Source organism: Gadus morhua, chromosome 9, assembly GCF_902167405.1.
Source record: "Gadus morhua chromosome 9, gadMor3.0, whole genome shotgun sequence".
NCBI lineage: Eukaryota > Metazoa > Chordata > Actinopteri > Gadiformes > Gadidae > Gadus > Gadus morhua.
Window position 1 is genome coordinate 22806600 of NC_044056.1, and position 16917 is coordinate 22823516.

Sequence of the window (16917 nt, forward strand, 5' to 3'; positions counted from 1 at the left end):
ATTGCTTGGAGGTTCTCTAAAGAAAGATAATCTGTCTCCCACTTAACTCCTAGGATAAGACCTTTCAAAAGGACGGCTTGCACTTGTTCTTGACTAACAGCGTGGATGATAACCAATTCAAAGACGGCATAATGAAGTCCATCTTCTGTGGGAATAGATTGAGAACATCCTGTGCTTTTCGGGGATTCGTACTTCCACCACTATCCAAGCACTTTAAGCATGCATAAAAAGTGTTCTCTTTGCCACACAGCTGGCTATGAAACCTGGCCAGGAGCTCCTGGGACCTTCTGAACACCCTCTCCTCCTCCCCAGGGCGGCCTTGAGGGGGCTCACAGGATCCACATTTCTCCATCTCCACCATCTTCCTCTCTGCTAGATAGTGAGCTCCTCAGGGCAGGGGATGCTGGGACAGCAGTGGATCCCTCAGCGTCCTTCTTTGGCCAAACCAATGCCCTGGAACAGCCAACAGCCATTCACCAGCCAGCCAGCCAGTGTGCTGCCGGACGCTAAGACTCTAACGCCCAGCCATTGTATTGTTTTAAAAGCAGTAGGCCTTTATTTATCGACATCATTTGCCATCGCTTGATTGACATTATTGTAATTCTACTACTTACCACAGAATTATTCCATTGCCATATCTATAATATATTTCATATATATTTCTATAAAATAGGCCCGAATTAATTGATCTATTATATATATATATATATATATATATATATATATATATATATATATATATATATATATATATATATATATATATATATATATATATATATAAACTATGAATATCAATATCAACTATATATATTAACTGCTATATTTCCAAAAAATATTATTGATGGCATCCATATGCGTGCACTGAAACCAGACACCTGGCTGTCTGCACGGCGGTGCGCACTGCAGGCGGACGAGAGACAGATTAACCAGGTTAACCGCTCACTAATACCGCATGATGTCGAGTCAAACGCATCGCAACGCAATTACCACCGACACAACAACAATTTGTGCAGGCCTTAACCGAGTAGTGTGAACCTATGGCCCAGGGCCAGGCCTCCTGGTTCACCACCTCCTCCAGCGTGACCAGGCGTGACTCCGGTTCCTGGTCGGGAATGCTGGGCGTTGGGAGGAGACGCGGTCACATGACAATATGACCCGCCAGAGCTGCTGGAGGACATAATGTCATTATTATAATCCTCAGGAATAGTCATGGGAGCCTAGCGCACTGTCAATGCTAAGGTATGGTTTACAAACAGAAGCGGTCCATCGACCTCAATGCTTTCGGGAATCATTTGTGTTCCCACTTTTTGTTTGCGTCAGCAGCGTCCGCATTCCTGAATGTGGAGCAGCTCTGATTCAACTCAGCGCGTCGTCCAAGCGGAACAGGATCGGTATGGCAAAGTAAAGTTATGTCAACACAAATGTAATCGGAAAGAAATCTCCTTGGACCCTCTGCTGTATTGTTTATAAGAGGGACAGTGGACTCCGTTTTTTCCTGAACATCAGGGTAAGGGCATGGCGGAGGCACTGGTCATTATGCATGGAAAGTTATTCATCAAACTAGACTGTTTGTGTTTGGTCCATACATCATCTTTTACAAAACATTGATGGATTTGTTAACGTTACGGTAGTCTTTAATAAAATAAAGTCAAAAACATTCCTTACATGGCCAATAGGGAATGGTTTTGAAAGGATAAACAATTGATTGGCAAAAGAGCCTGTTGACAGTCATCATTTGGCTATAGTACTGAAGAGCCTTTTCATTCGTTACCGTCAGTAGCCGATATAGCAAACCATAGTAAACCTTCAGTGTATATACCTTGATTTACTATAATCACCATTGTGTATCAACTCCCAAAACCCAATCATGGTCTCCTTTATTTACAACCTGTCTTAAAACTCTAGCAGTATTTCAACTTCAAGACATCATCAATGCACTTGTGAAACTGTATTGATTATACGTTGATGTTGAATTATTCTGATAGGTCTATGACTGTTTTGATCCAGATTGGTTGGTTTGGACCCAGGGCTGAGCAGCAGTAAGGCGGACTGGGCTGAGTGGGTTTCATCTGGCTGTAGGCAGATGTCTGGCACGGACCATGAGCGAGTGCTCTCCCGTAAATCCTCCTTGGAGATCATGGAGAAGGAAATCCGAGAGAAGGGTTCGGAGATCCTCAGGGAACAGCTGGATGCCGCCAAGAAGGTGCGCACACACACACACACACACACACACACACACACACACGTACACACACACGTACACACGTACACACGCACACGTACACACGCACACGTACACACGTATGCCATAAAGCAAGATGTTCCAACGAAGATAAATGCTGAGTCTTTCCCCAATCCTTTCTTAGGAGCTAAAGCTGAAGGACAAGGAGTGTGAGCGTCTGGCGCAGGTCCGGATCCAGCTGGAAGAGGAGCTGGAGGAGCTGACCGCCAGTCTGTTTGAGGTGAGCCCTCGCCGCCCCCTTAGGGTGCACATTAAGAGGGACCGCTGTGCATGGTGGTTCATAAGTTGTATTCACCAGGGGGGTGCAAAAATGGACCTGCGCAAATTTGTTGCCTGAATGTCCAACATGTGCTCTCCTTAAAGAGTCAAAGCTAAACACGGAGAGGTGTCTGCTCCACTACAGGAAGCCCATAAGATGGTGCGCGAGGCCAACGTCAAGCAAGCGGCGGCAGAGAAACAGCTCCGGGAAGCCCAGGGCAAGGTGACGACGGTCTCATCGTCAAGTCTTCTTAGCTCCCCTCTTGTGGAGCTACTCTCCCTGACCCTCTGGTCTCCAGGAGTTCCTCTCACGGTTTTGAATCGCTGGAGCAAACCTCTATGATATAAACCTGGTAAAACAAGAGATGATGTTCCTCTGTCAATCTTTCGTGTTTAACGACATCTCTCTGGTCCTGTTTAGCTCAATTGATTGGGCATGGCTTTACTTCAGGCCGTGTTAGGGGTTCGATTCCCACTAACCCTAACCCTGCTCAGGATCTATGCTCTAAGCCCTCCCGGTATCGTCAGACAGTCAGGATCACGTATCCCTCCCAAACAGCGTACGTTGTCTCCGACCCCTAGATCGACGTTCTCCTGGCCGAAGTGACTGCGCTGAAAACATTGGTCCTGACCTCCACGCCCTCCACACCCAACCGCCAGCTCCATCCCCAGCTGCTGTCCCCCAAGGCTGGTCACAAGCAGGGCCGGGGCCACTCGCGCAACAAGAGCGCCAGCGGCATCCTGCAGCTGGGCCCGGAGAGCGCCGCGTCCCCCTCCGTTTCCGGGACGCCAGCCGCTAAAGAGGAGCGAGAGGTACAGCTACGGAGCGGGAGGGCAGTCCAGGTCCCCTTGTGGTTTGGGTGTTAGACCGAAGCTGCACGGCTCTGGGTTCAAACCCGCAGACTTCATGCATCCTTGAACAAGGTGCCTTAACTGGGGTCGTCGTATATGAATCTATTATAACTTACTTTGCATAAAAGACCATTTGGTCTTCTCAAAAATGAAAAAAATAGTTTTCTATTCTTGGAACGAGGAATTGGGGGTGTGTGTTGCAGGGTTTCCCCCCCTTCCACCGCGATTCTGCTGCTTTCGCTACATCAGCACTTCCCTATTCCAAGTCTTCAGTTCTGCTTCCAGCCTCATGTACTTCCTGTCGTGTGACAAGGTTGCTTTTCTCCTTTCTGCTTTACCACACAGTTTCCTTCTCTTTCTCTCTTGTTTCACCTCTCTCTCTCTGCCCCTGTCTGCCTTCTCTCGCTCCTTCCAGCCTTTCGGTCCTGCCGTACTCTCTCTGGGTCTGGCTCCCGGTCAACGGGCAAGGGGGACCTACGAGCCCTACCGGAACCGGGGGTAGGGACTTGGGGCCCCTAGCTCTCGCCAGGTAACGGTGTCCCTCACACCAGCTCCCTGCCTGCCTACTAGTCTTGCAGGATGAACCACTGGAGCATGCAATAGTTGTCTGCACTCCTCTGTACTAGTTGCATTATATCCCCTATATCACCCTTGAGACCCTCAGAGTTTCATGAGTAATGCACCCAGTAGCTGACCACCGCACATGCCTTCTGCTTCCAGACGGACTCCATCCTGTACACAGAGTTCTTGGCGTGGAGAGAGCAGCCTGGAGTGGACCGGGCCTCGGCCTTCCTCAGCCGCATCTACAGGGAGGACATCGGGCCCTGTCTCTCCTTCACCAGATCTGAGGCAAGGATCGTCAGATCGTCAGAGGAAACTCTTTCTACTTTTAGATGTGTAGTTCCCCTTTCACTCCAGATGCTTCTCTCCTCCACTCTCTTTTCTTTCAGGGTAATAAGGGACTCTGTATGTGTTCTTCTCTCGTCAGCTCTCCCAGTCCGTGCAGAGTGCGGTGGAGAGCAACTCTCTGAGCATTGAACCCGTCGCCATGTCTGCCGTACCGACTGTCAAAGCCACGGCCACAGAATGCGGAGGGCACAAGTGAGTTCGTCCCCACCTGCAGTAGACCAGCTAGTATTCCTCTGTTGTTCCTCCATCCTCTGCCTCTCGGTCACCACAAATCTCCACTCACATTTGGACTCACATTTGGAGGACTTGTCACAACCACTGGTATTAATTAAAACACCAAACAACCCATCTTTTTACTTTCTCCAGTGGCTTTAGGGCAACGATAGAGACGTAAGTCCTTTCACCCAACAATCATCACTTGATCTATCCCCTAACAGAAATGCGCATGGTAAATGGGCACACTGCCTATTTTTCAAAAAGAGTATAAAATACAACCTTGTAAACGTTCTAACTCTGCCCTGATGAATCGGTTGAATATCTTGATTTGCTTGAGTTTGCCTAACACAAAAACGTTACCTCTAACCACTTCCTCTCACTCCCTTAACATTGCATCCTCTGTTTCCTGACCCCTCTCGCCGCTTCTCCCCGAGATGGCCTCCCTACTCCGCTGAGCTGGACTCTACATTCATAAAAGCAAACCTATGACTAATTGTTTCTGTCACATGACAGCTGTTGCCCCGTGTCCATTGTTTGCCTGCTGTTTACAGACCAGCAGTATTGAGTGTATAGCTCTGGTCCCAGGGGTAGTTAACCCCAGCATGCTTCTTTCCCCCAGAACGTGTGCCTTGAGCGGGACGTCCCAGCTCTGCCGCCATCGGATCAAACTGGGGGACAAGGAGAGCTACTATTACATCTCTCCTTCCAGTCGTGCGCGGGTACCTCCTTGTCTGCTCTTCTCTAATACTCTGAGCACGATGCTGCTGAGGGAGGCTGAGCCTTACGTGACCCTGTCCATGTTTCTCCCCCCCTCAGATCACGGCTGTCTGCAATTTCTTCACCTATATCCGTTATATACAGCAGGGCCTCGTGAGGCACGAGGGTGAGTCTGAAATGAATGAATAACTAAAGAAACCATAAAAGTTCCACTTTACCCTGCCAAAAAAAACATATGACTCTCTTCTCATAATAATAATAATAATAATAATAATAATAATAATGTATCAGGTTGAATCTTCTTTCACATTTGTAGCCATATTTTTTGCATAATCTCATTTTAAATGTGTCCAATTATTACAACGTCCCTTTTACTCATGCCACGTCTCCCGTCTGGCACTCATAAAGCACGTCTTATCTTATCCTAATCTTGACGAGTCATGCTAATACAAAGCTATGCTAATTCCACTTGTCTCTGGTTCTTCTCTTCTGTGGTCCTGCTCTGCTGTGCAGCTGAACAGATGTTCCGGGAGGTGATGCGTCTGCGCAGAGAGATGACCGTGGCCAAGTTAGGTTTCTTCTTCACAGACCAGGGCTAGAGGACTGGAGCGGGCAGGTCTCCACCAGCATGCAGCCGGGCCATAGACTAGCTCACAGAGGACATGCTGATACTGAAGTCTAGCTTCCTCGCAGTAGATGATTAATTACGGTAGTGTGAAGGTTATTGCTCTGCATTTGGCTCACCTCACGAGGGAGCAGAGAATGGTTTTGGGTCACTTCTGGCATGAGGGATTGGAACCAGCAGCAGGGTTTTAAGACACCCAATAGAAGTATGAATATGTTAAATATTTGAGAACATGACACAGATATGGTAGTGCGACCGTTTTGCTCTGCAAAGATTCTTTCGGATGTCTTTCACTTAAAAGTTTCCCTCTGTAGTACCACTAATTGTTATGGTCTGTTGAAGCATCACTGAATTAGGAGTATCTTCAATGGTCAACAAATGACCATTTTGTCTGTCAGAGATCAGACCGCTGTGAATGCGAAATAATAATAAACAGATTATACTTGCATGCTTGTTGTAAGAAACACTTTAATACTCATTAACTCATGTAATTAAATATTTCAGATGAAGGACTGCATTTTATGCTCAGAAATGACAAAACATTTATTTGTAGTATTCATGTGTTACGTTAGTATTTTTCATAATGCATAACGCACAACCATTTGCAATGATAGTTGAATACTCTCAGAAGCGATACAAGCCATACAGCACAGTTTGTTCATGAGCACAGTCAACAGCCATCAGAATCAGTCACAATAAATTATTTCTGCGTCTGTTATTAATTCTGGTATAGAAGGTTTTTTTCAAGGTAAAACTGAAGTGCAATAATTCTTATTATGCAAGATTTTCAAATGCGTTATCTCAGTAAGTTCTGAGTAGATTTACATGTTTTTGCTTTCAATTGTGTGTACCCAATAAAGACAACTATGACAACTAGACTCTTAATACTTTGCCATTTTTTGAGAACGGGAAGATTGTGGATTACTTTATTTGTAAGTATATATTAAAGAAGGTAATCTAGTAACTGCAGTAAGAGATGCGGGACCAGACTACCTCGGGCGTCAGTTTCTGCCCTGAGAACTGAGCAGGCCATCCCCCCACCCAGTCTCACTCCGAGTTCGGCAAAAATCAACGCTTTTTCAGGGTCTTTTGGCTTTAATTGCTGACGCAAAGGGGGTCCTTGTGCGTCTTCATTCGACGCAGGGGATTTTCAACTCGTCTCTGTTCTCCATCTACATCAATAACATCCACCTAGCTGCTGGCAATTCCCTCATTCACCTTTATGCAGATGACACAACAATCCTATACGCCTGTGATCCATCGCCCTCCTCTGTCCAATCCACGCACCAGGATAGCTTTCTCCAGGTACAACATGCCCTCTCACAACTGAAACTGCCATTCAACAAATCTCCGTCTCCATTAAACATCTCAACCTGTGAGGGGGCAAGCCTGGAGCAAGTCTCCATCTACAAATACTTGGGCATCTGGTTAGACACTACACTATGCTTTTCACATCACATCTCCCGGTTACAGTCTAAGGTGCGGGCCAAACTCGGTTTCCTACACCGCCTTCACTTCAACTTATCAAAAGGACTATTCTCCCAACACTTGATTTCGGTGATCTATCTATAGAACCGCATGCAAGGGCACTCTCGCCAAACTGGACACACTCTATCACTCTGCTATCCGTTTGGCTACAACTGCCCCCCTCAACACCCACCATTGCTGTCTTTACTCTCTGGTTAATTGGCCATCGCTTCACACTCGTCGTGATATTCACTGGCTCACTCTCATCGACAAGACCCCCCTTCAACGGACACCCCCCTACCTGTCCCGCCTGCTGCATCGTCTACCTATCACATATTACACCCGGTCCTCTCTCCTCATCCTGCTAACAACCCCTGAAACCAGATCCATACTCGGTCTAGCAACATTCCAGTCAGCTGCTGCCGTTGACTGGAATGCACTACAAAAACACCTCAAACTGGTCAAATGTATTTCCATCCCGGCCTTCAAAGACACCATCTCACACCTTCTAACAGATTCCTGTAACTGCTTCCCCTCCATCTAACCTTGCTCTCAGTCTCCTGCCTCATCTGTACGCCCATTACGGCTAATATGTTTTTTTAAATGTTATTTTTTTATGTTTTTCACAATTGTTATTCGTTCTATTCTGCCTTGTTTATGTAATCCTGTTCTTCGCTTGTGCTTGTTGTATGTCTGAGTAGCTGTGTTAACCCTGCAGGTCCCTGTTGCTGCCTTGTTGTACGTCTGTAAAGCTGTGTTTATGTGCTGTTGCCCCTCTAACCCATCCTTTCTCACTGCCGATCACATAACCCTAACCACTACTAACCTATCCTTTTTCAATGCCAAATCAAATATCCAATCGGAGAAGAGCCCTTCTAACCATGACCTCAGTTCTCAGGGCGAAAACTAAAAACATCACCAGGAACTCCCAGCTACCTTGATTGTAAGGTTTCTTACCTAACCTCACCCACACATGGTGGCCTAACTGGTTTTGGATAGGGCAAATAACACAATGGTCTTCTAACACTTCTGACTCATAGGTTATATAATATATGGAATTTCTGCATGGACTCCTCGCCAGTTGTCAAAGCCAATAGTATCAAAGTATTCAGCCGGTGAAAGGGACATGTCATGTCACCAGAGGAACGTGATGTCACACCCCGTGATGATTGCTTTGAAAAACGGTTGTCAACAAATCAGACACAGCCGAGCTTACTGAGGCACATGAACGGGTTGAGGTGTGTTTCACATTGGCTTGATTGAATTGACCTCAAACCAACTAGGAAGATAAACCCTATAGCTATGAGCAAATAAGAACATCAAATCCAAAGCTAATTACAGTCCTGTATTTTATAATGACAGCAGAGCGTGGATTAGCTGTTCTGCTTACAGCATCCTTCATTCACCAGTTCTTGTTTATTTGGGAAATATCTGAAACATAAAAGGACAAAACAATAATATATCAAAGCAATAATTTATTCAGATACATGTCAGCAAGCATTGTGTTCACAAAAACAATAAGAATGCTTTGAATTCAATTATCTTTGCTTCCAACATAAGGATCTATGTGTTGTCTTAGCAATAGAAAGCAGTTAGACAGTAGTCTAGTGAGTAGTGGTTGAGAGTCCGCCCACCTTCTGTACCAAACCAGCAGCAGGGCCAGGATGAGGACGCCTGCCAGGACAGCCACAACGGCCCCCAGAACTGACCCTACGGACGGGTTCGGGTCTGGAACAAACAGGACAACTAAGATATATATTATAGAGATATGGATCTCACACACATGTAGATATCAGACCGAAAGACGTGCAGTCAGACAGACAGACAGACGGACGGACGGACGTGCAGACGGACGGGCGGCACGACCGACCGACCGACCGACCGACCGACCGACCGACCGACCGTATGTAAAATCCCTTGTAGGGCTAAGCCAAGCTACTCGGCCTCTACTGACGGGGGTGTTGTTGAATACCGTGGCAGATAGGAGGTGCTGGTGTCCAGTGCTGGCTGCCCGGATCACACCTGACAGAGGGAGGGCCCTGGAGCGTGAAGCCAGTGCGGCACTGGAAGAGAACCACTGAGCCACACAGCAGAGAATAGCCGTACTGGACCCTTGGTATGACACCACACCTGGGGTCTTCGAGGGGGAGGCAACACAGGCGAAGAATAAACCCAATAATCAAAATGACAAAATGAACAAAAGTTAGTGGGGGAAAGTTCTAGGTCTGAGCCCTAATGTTTAGTATACCTCCAGGCATCCTTGAGCAAGATGCCTTTTGAATGAAAAGTAACAAAAAAACGAAGTAGAACAACAGATGAAGTTATTTGGGATAAAAGTATCCACTAAATGATTGCCTGAACAAAGGGGTGAACTGGCATTCCTCTCCTTTGCCATCAACATGATATCATGGTTTCTAAGTTTGTTGGTTGGTACCCGTGTCCGGTTCTTTCCAGGGGCCTAGGTCCAGCTGGGGGATGAGGGGGTGGGCGCAGGGCAGCATTGCGTCTGCGCTCTCGGTGCGGGAGAAGGGGTCCGCGGGGACGCGCTGGATGTGACTGTTGTCACAGATGATGCGTGAGAGAGACGCGGTTCTCAGCTGCTTACGCTGCGCTGCGGTGAAGACACCTTCTCTCTCCCACCAGAACCTTGAAGACAAACGCAGAGCGTCAGACTTAATGCTATCATTTCATCAGGCCTACTCTATTCATAATGTAGCTATATAATGTCCAAAAAATGTATATATTTCTTATTTATATTACACTGAATATATATCATTATACTAAATATACTCAATGTAAATACATTTGGATAGCAGGGTGGAAGGATTCTGAAGTATCATAAAATTGCATAAGTGAACTCTTCATTTTCTTCATCTGATGTACTGAACATCTAACTAAACACTTTGATAGTACAACCACGTGATGCCTTGAGTCTGTACCTGTCCCCATCCCTCAGGGCCCTGAACTGCCTCGCTAGGAGGCAGGCCAGCAGCGGCCCCACGCGGCCCCCGGGCAGCGCCGGCTCCGAGATGGCCCCCACCCAGACGTCAATGTTGCGTGCCGTGCCGTAGAGCTCCAGGAACTTGTGCGCCAAAGGCCGGTTCCCCAGGACGTCGGCGAGATCCGCGGTGGTGTTGGGGACGGAGAGGCCACAGAACTCCCTCCAAGAGCTGTATCCTGATAGGCCAGCGGGCAGAGAGAGACCAGAGCATGGATCGACTGGTAGTCCTTTAGTAGTAGAGACTGAGAGAGGGCTGGCCACTTGAGACAGTGTCAATCTTAGTGAACGTTAACTTACATTTACATTTAGGGCATTTAGCAGACACTTATCCAAAGCGTCTTACAATAAGTACATTTGTAGGAGGAAAGAGAAACAACAATAATTAACTGTTGGCACAGTTAGGATATTCATAGACACCAACTGCCAAGCACTTACAGTTGCTCTGTTCACCCTTTCCCGTGTACAACAAAGATAGCTAGGATCAGACGCTACACATGCTAAGTACTGTTCTTAAGTACCAGAGTACTATTTTAGTAGTAATAGCAGTATCACACCGAGGGAGTCAACATCTCAACGGCTGGAGCTGCATGGGTTCAAAGATGAATAAAAGTATGAATGAAAGACACCATGTGGGTACCAGGCAGTCCATGGTCCCGCCCCCGCTGCAGGTTGAGGGCCCCCAGGTCCAGGGGCATCCCGCCCTGGGCCTGGAACAGCCGCTCCGTCAGCTCCTCCACCATCATCTGCCCTGGAACCTGCAGCTTAGCCGGGGACAGCAGGAGACCCCGCAGCACTGGGTCCACCCCCCCTGGGAGGGAGAGAGAGGGGGAGAGAGGAGAGAGAGGGGGGAGAGGGAGGAGAGGGGGGGGGGGGGGGGGGGGAAGAGAGAGAGAGGGAGGAGAGAGAGGAGAGAGAGAGAGGGAGAGAGAGAGTGGGAGAGAGAGAGAGAGAGAGAGAGAGAGAGAGAGAGAGAGAGAGAGAGAGAGAGAGAGAGAGAGAGAGAGAGAGAGAGAGAGAGAGAGAGAGAGGGGGGGGGTTTAGTGTAATGGAGGAGGAAGGAGGAGGTACAGCAATTGGATCAGAGTACAGGGCTTTGTAGGGTCTCTGATAATTCCTTTATGATCTATGTATTCATTGTTAGGGGTAAGAGCAATATACGTAGAACATCTCCGTGATGAAGTGCAGGGTGACCCCTTGCTGTAGTCATACCTTCCTGCACCACCCTCCAGGAGGCGAACAGGGAGTGGTGCAGAGCCAGCGGCGGGTGCTGGGGGTCCAGGCTGTAACCCGGCCCCAGCCGAGCCACCATGGGCTGGATGGTGACGTGGGCAAAGCGGAATGCAGCCGCGGCAAATACATTAGCAACACTGGGGTCCACGTCAGCGTTATAGCCCTCATAGGCGGGCATGAGGCGGGAGAGAGCGCTCTCCCCCAGGACCCGAGGGAGATAGTGGTCCCACGTCAGGACCTGGAAGAGTCAGGGTCATCAGTGTTAGGGTCATCAGGGTCATCAGGGTCATCAGGGCCATCAGGTCAATACTTTGTGATGAGCCTACATCTCCTGTATGGCTGCAGGATCCAAGTTAAAGAGCAACATCCCATAATGGTATGATAATATAGTATGGTATTCTATCAGGCTGTCTACATGTACAGGGGTCCCACAGGCCTCCTGTGGGACCCGCCAGCCGTTACCTGGTGGACGGCCCCCATGATCTTGCGGGCCTCCTGATAGAGGGTGTCGGGGCTCCAGTGTGGGTTGAGGCCATACAACGCCTCCACCAACCGGTTGTGCTCTCTCAGGAACACGGTGTGCAGCGCGATCATCCCCAGATGCTCATTGGCTCTGGAGTCTCCTGTGGGGACGTGAGGGTCGTGATGACCATGAGGAACACCAGAATACAAAGCAACCAAAGCTTTTCTATTATGGACTCCTTCTTAAGGAAATTGAGGACTCTGCATTCAACCATCACTAGTAGCACTAGGAGCATTAAACCATCACTAGTAGCACTAAGAGCATTCAACCATCACTGGCAGCACTAGGAGCATTAAACCATCACTAGCAGTAGTGGGAGCATTAAACCACCACTAGCAGTAGTGGGAGCAGTGGGCAGCCACAGTGCAGGACCAAGAATAAGGCTACTTGCCCAGTGCCTGGGTCAAGGGCACCGGCTGGAATATGAACCTAACAAGGCTGCAGTTGTTTTGGGACTTTATTTGTATCACATGTGTTTTCTGGGTCCTACCAGCCTGAAAACAAGAGGTGGCGTTATCCCGGCGTGGGGACCCATCTTGCGGCCCTGAGGAGGACAGGTTCCCCCCCCTTCGAGGGCCACAGGGGTCCAGGCGAGCCTGTGGCCCGCGGCTCAGGAAGGGCATGTAGGCCAGGCCGTGGTCGGAGTGCTGCGGGTTGAGAGCCAGGGCGCCCCGGGGGGAGAGGCGGTCGCGCAGGGCCGAGGCCACGCCGGGCGAACTGCCGTACACCATGCTGGCGTCCACGTACGAGGTGATGGCGTTGAGCTGTTCCCGGTGGCCCCTCCCCAGGGGGCCGCGCCCGCAGCTCGGTGCCGAGCGGAAGAAGGGCATGCAGCTCTGGAGGCCGGTGCGGGGGTCCGAGGACGGGATCTGGGAGAGGGCCAAGAGGAGGAGGATGAAGGGGAAGCACCGCCTCGGTAAGGTCAGAGGTGATGCAACGGGATGTTTGGTTTTGAATTTGGTGAAGACTGTGCGAGCATTAACCCTGCCAGGTCTAGAGGTTCGATCCCCACTGCAGACATCACTTTTTATGAAACTTATTAAAGAATCGACCCACTCCTCCATCAACCCACGGTTGAGTAACTTTTTTCTTGTTCTTTTGTCCGTGGAGGACGTTAAGCCCTATGAGACGGTAGCTGTGTTCATGGGCAATACAAATAAAATATAATTGAATTGAATCATCAAAAGGGTTACTACGGCCGCAGTGTCAGAGTTACACAGAACAGGTCTTCACTCTGACCATCTTAATACTGTTCAAATGAACCGTCTGAGACAAACCTTCCAGCCCAAAGGAGCAGCTCCCTGCCAGCGGCCCCTGGGGGTGGCAGGGCGTGTCCCCTGGGGGTGGCAGGGCGTGTCCCCTGGGGGGGGCAGGGCGTGTCACCTGGATGGGGAAGCAGGGCGTGTCGCGGCTGCAGCTGCGGGTGCAGTCCACGGCGGTCCTGAAGGCGGCGGTGCTGGGGCTCTGGGGGGTCAGGGCCAGGTCGTGGTCGATCCACTGGCCCCACTCCACCAGCAGGTGGGACAGGGTGGAGTCCAGGGAGATGTTGTCGTTGTGGGTGTACAGCACCTCCTGGGACACCAGCCTCACCTGGCACCATGACAGAAGAGCAGTCAATTGAAATGTGGAACACTATCCTTGCCTTTATTAGTACTTCTTTATGTGACAAAAGTGACACTATCTCCAAAGTGACAGTGAATCCAGATGCCTGTTATGGATGAGCAGGTAGGGGGCATCTGGCTGAAGGAGTTGTGGACCTATTGGTCATTAGGGTTCGAGCCAATTACCTTTCAACTGGGAGTCAAGCAGACCCGACCTCAAGATTATCCTGTAAGCCTAAAATAAATGCAAAGTGATGTGTGGATGTTCTGCCCTAAATATAATAGCCTGTTTCAACCTCAGTTAGGTGGGGTTTGCCTTGTTGACTGTTCTCACAATGCAGGCGGGCAAACAGGTCCAGTGTATTACAGTGTATGTAAACTGAACTAAAGAACGTAGTCACATCTGGGGGAGATTTAATGAGCCAGGGTCTTACCGGAGGCAGGCTGAAGCCGTTGTAGGAGTGGTCCGGGTCCCAGCCTCTCGGCATGCCGGTGGCGTCCTCATACTCTGGCTCCAGCCAGCGGGAGTAGGGGATGTTTGCAGCACCCCAACTAGAACGCTGTCTGAGGGGGCAAGAATAGGAAGTTAGAAGGCAAAGAAGAACTTTGTCTATCCAACAGACAGAGGGACAGACAAAGGTAGTAACATTTTTGATGCTTTATTATCCAAAGCATCTCAGAGTGCATTCAGACACATGTTATGAAGGAGCAGGTATGGGTTGAGCATCTTGCAGGATGCTAGAAGTACACCACAGACATTGTGGATCCGACCCAGCAGGGTGATAGTGACCCTAGCTCCTACCCTGACATTCTGAAAGGTCGATGTAAGGGCTGCTGTGGGTCTGGACCCGCCGGGCCCCTACATTAACTTGTCCCTCGAAAATGATGCCTGATTTAAAAGAGCTGAGTTCAGAGGGCAGATGTTAATGTGATGACATGTCACGGCTGAGAGCGCTGACCTATTGTTGCACTCCCCCGTGATGGATCTGTATCGCTCGGAGAGACAGTCGGTGTCACAGTGCATGCTCTTCAGCTCAGAGGAGCATCCAGTCACCTGCAGCAGCTCCGCCACATCCCCGTCACTCAGCAGCTCTTTGGGGACACGGGAACAACAATAAAGTTGGACTCTTTTTGGAAGACAGACCCTTGGCAAAAAGCTTCTGCTCAATGATTGCCTTTCTTTTATTTGACATCTACATTGCTAGCAGGACCCTGCTTGACCGATCACCTTATCTGAAACTAAGAGCAATGATACTATTTGTTCTTAACAAGGTACCAGCCGTGCATTTACCTAAACACACGTTCTGACATACTAAGTGATGATGGGATTATTCTGACCTATCACCGTATCCTTCCTTCCCCTCTTTAAGTAGACCAGAACCAGAACATATCAAAGTTTGTTATAGTATTTATTTTAGTATTTGGTTATTCTGTTTCAATACCACTGTGGTCTGGCATGACCATGGTGTGAGTGTAGACCATCTCTCTGATCAGCTCTACTGTGTTGTCCAGGAGCTCTGCAGCCTGGATGTGAGCCCTGGTGCTGGGCTCGGCCTGTTTGAACTGCGCCAGGAGGTCGCTGGGCCGTAGAGCCCCTTCAGACAGAGACATCTTCACTCTGGAGGATGCACAGTGAGGTGCAGAGTTAGTGGGATAATTCAGATCTTGATATATGTATTTTAATTGTAGATATGTGTGGGATATCTTCTGCCTTGGAGATCGAAATCCAAAGGGGGTCAATGATGATTATGGAATCAGAATCTCTTATGTAGAATGCATTTACCTTTCGCTCGTTCGGGTGTAAGCAGCGTCAGTGAGTTCCATCGCTCTACGAAGAGCCGGCTCTAAAAACTGGGATCCCAGATACACCGTCTCTAAACAACAAGACAGGCCGCTTCAAAATACAATCCAACAAAACTCACAAAATGGTTAACCATTCCAATTCTATAAAATGTTGACTATATTTGCTTTCTGGGTAAAACAGTTCAAACCTGAGTCATTGTGGAAAACTTTCTTTGAAGAAACACTTTGAGGCAAAGACAGCAGGAGAACAGCCATGGCTAACGGAGAGATGGTAACCTAAAACAATCAAATATAATGTATTAAAAACTCCTGCCGGCAGAGTTCATACGTGATACATCCCATCTGATCAGGTCGGTTCAAATCATTTGAGACTAAAGAGGTCACTTACCATGAGTGCTGTGTACATTAAGCTGAGACTCTACACCATGGATATCAGGTTCAAGATGTGCATCCCTTTGATACAAGTGAGACAGTGATATGTCCTGAAATGTAATAATAATAAAGTCCTTCTACTATCCTGCGAATGGGCCGGTCTCCCCTGTAAGGGCTGTGACTGGGAGTCTGGGAGCTGGCAGAAGTTGGGATCAGTATTTCTCAGGTGCAAGCCTTTCAGAAGTATTTTATACAGGGGCGATGCGGTCGACAGGTATGTGCAGAATCCCTTATCTCTCCCAGCGGGTGACAGCCGTTCCACATCAAACAACGGCTTCTCTGCCGGCCTAATAACCTTCAAATCAAATCTGCTCCTCTGCCTCTGCTCATGTTGACTACAATCTGTCACAGTCTCACCCTTTCCAGTGTATTCATCAGTCCATCTGCCTTCAGATAGGATCAAATATTCTACCTCAATGCATCAACCAATCACAGGCTGACAAAGCAAAGCAGCAATTCTTTTGGATTTGGACTAGTGGACCAAACGTTTTTTCAATCGAAACCAGGTGAAAAAATAATACTGTATTAAATCTGTATTAGCATTTAATAGAATGTCTCAATGCAGGGACTTATTCATGTCATATGTCATGAAGGAGCCTAAATACACAACCAATATAATTTATACATTTTATAATTTAAGAATTTTCATTCAATAACTGATATGTCAATGTCGTAACTACATGCCAACATTTTCAATCTGATGGTACCATAGCCAGTTTCCAATGACACAAGCAGGTGTTATGGATGGGATCGGACAGAGGGAGGGGAGATAGGAGATGAGAGAAGAGGGATTAGGGAAATTCATGAAGAACGAGTCTCACTAAAACAATAATTCCCCTCAGGCTCCATGAATAGTGGGGAATAGGCTATTCCCCACTATTCACTTTGCCTTCGGCAAATAATTGTGAAGTATTGTGACCATAACTATGAGTGAAAACTATAGACTAAAACCACTGATGACAGTCAGACCAGCCTGAGTCAAGCACTTCAAAACAAAGACATGTTATCAGAGTTCCCCTTCCCTTTGATGAGTCCAGG

General features: G+C 48.2%; 2 protein-coding genes across 5 annotated transcripts; one reads left to right on the forward strand and one right to left on the reverse strand.

Annotated features, from left to right (window-relative positions):
• The first annotated feature begins 951 nt into the window (after positions 1-951).
• On the forward strand, positions 952-6700 carry rab3il1 (RAB3A interacting protein (rabin3)-like 1). Of its 4 annotated transcripts, none has more exons than XM_030366280.1 (11): positions 952-1394; positions 2011-2206; positions 2370-2465; positions 2649-2726; positions 3086-3316; positions 4076-4204; positions 4344-4456; positions 4631-4654; positions 5100-5199; positions 5297-5363; positions 5711-6700. In XM_030366280.1, exons 1-11 carry the CDS (start codon positions 1342-1344, stop codon positions 5794-5796), a joined length of 1173 nt encoding a protein of 390 aa, XP_030222140.1. In that variant the 5' UTR covers positions 952-1341; the 3' UTR covers positions 5797-6700. The 4 variants fall into 4 exon arrangements, with proteins under 4 accessions (XP_030222140.1, XP_030222143.1, XP_030222141.1 ...); XM_030366283.1 differs by having other exon boundaries at positions 956-1510; positions 1989-2206; XM_030366282.1 differs by having other exon boundaries at positions 960-1510.
• Positions 6159-15512, reverse strand: epx (eosinophil peroxidase). The gene is made up of 14 exons (XM_030366279.1): positions 15428-15512; positions 15087-15262; positions 14604-14736; positions 14079-14208; positions 13427-13633; positions 12534-12912; positions 11983-12143; positions 11500-11758; positions 10928-11098; positions 10229-10466; positions 9724-9935; positions 9262-9426; positions 8924-9017; positions 6159-8720 (listed from the first exon to the last, which is right to left on the reverse strand). Exons 1-14 carry the CDS (start codon positions 15466-15468, stop codon positions 8663-8665), a joined length of 2424 nt encoding a protein of 807 aa, XP_030222139.1. The 5' UTR covers positions 15469-15512; the 3' UTR covers positions 6159-8662.
• Positions 15513-16917: the final 1405 nt, after the last annotated feature.

What these genes read in the sequence shown, in the direction of transcription:
- rab3il1 (XM_030366280.1), top strand. Translation starts at nt 1,342, where the DNA reads ATGTGGAGCAGCTCTGATTCAACTCAGCGCGTCGTCCAAGCGGAACAG. An exon ending in TGACCGCCAGTCTGTTTGAG is followed by an intron (nt 2,466 to 2,648) that starts GTGAGCCCTCGC and finishes GCTCCACTACAG; the next exon opens with GAAGCCCATAAGATGGTGCG. An exon ending in TCCGGGAAGCCCAGGGCAAG is followed by an intron (nt 2,727 to 3,085) that starts GTGACGACGGTC and finishes TCCGACCCCTAG; the next exon opens with ATCGACGTTCTCCTGGCCGA.
- epx (XM_030366279.1), bottom strand. Translation starts at nt 15,468, where the DNA reads ATGGAACTCACTGACGCTGCTTACACCCGAACGAGCGAAAG. An exon ending in CGCCCTGCTTCCCCATCCAG is followed by an intron (nt 12,913 to 13,426) that starts GTGACACGCCCT and finishes GCCCTCTCCCAG; the next exon opens with ATCCCGTCCTCGGACCCCCG. An exon ending in AGCACCTCCTATCTGCCACG is followed by an intron (nt 9,018 to 9,261) that starts GTATTCAACAAC and finishes TGTTTGTTCCAG; the next exon opens with ACCCGAACCCGTCCGTAGGG.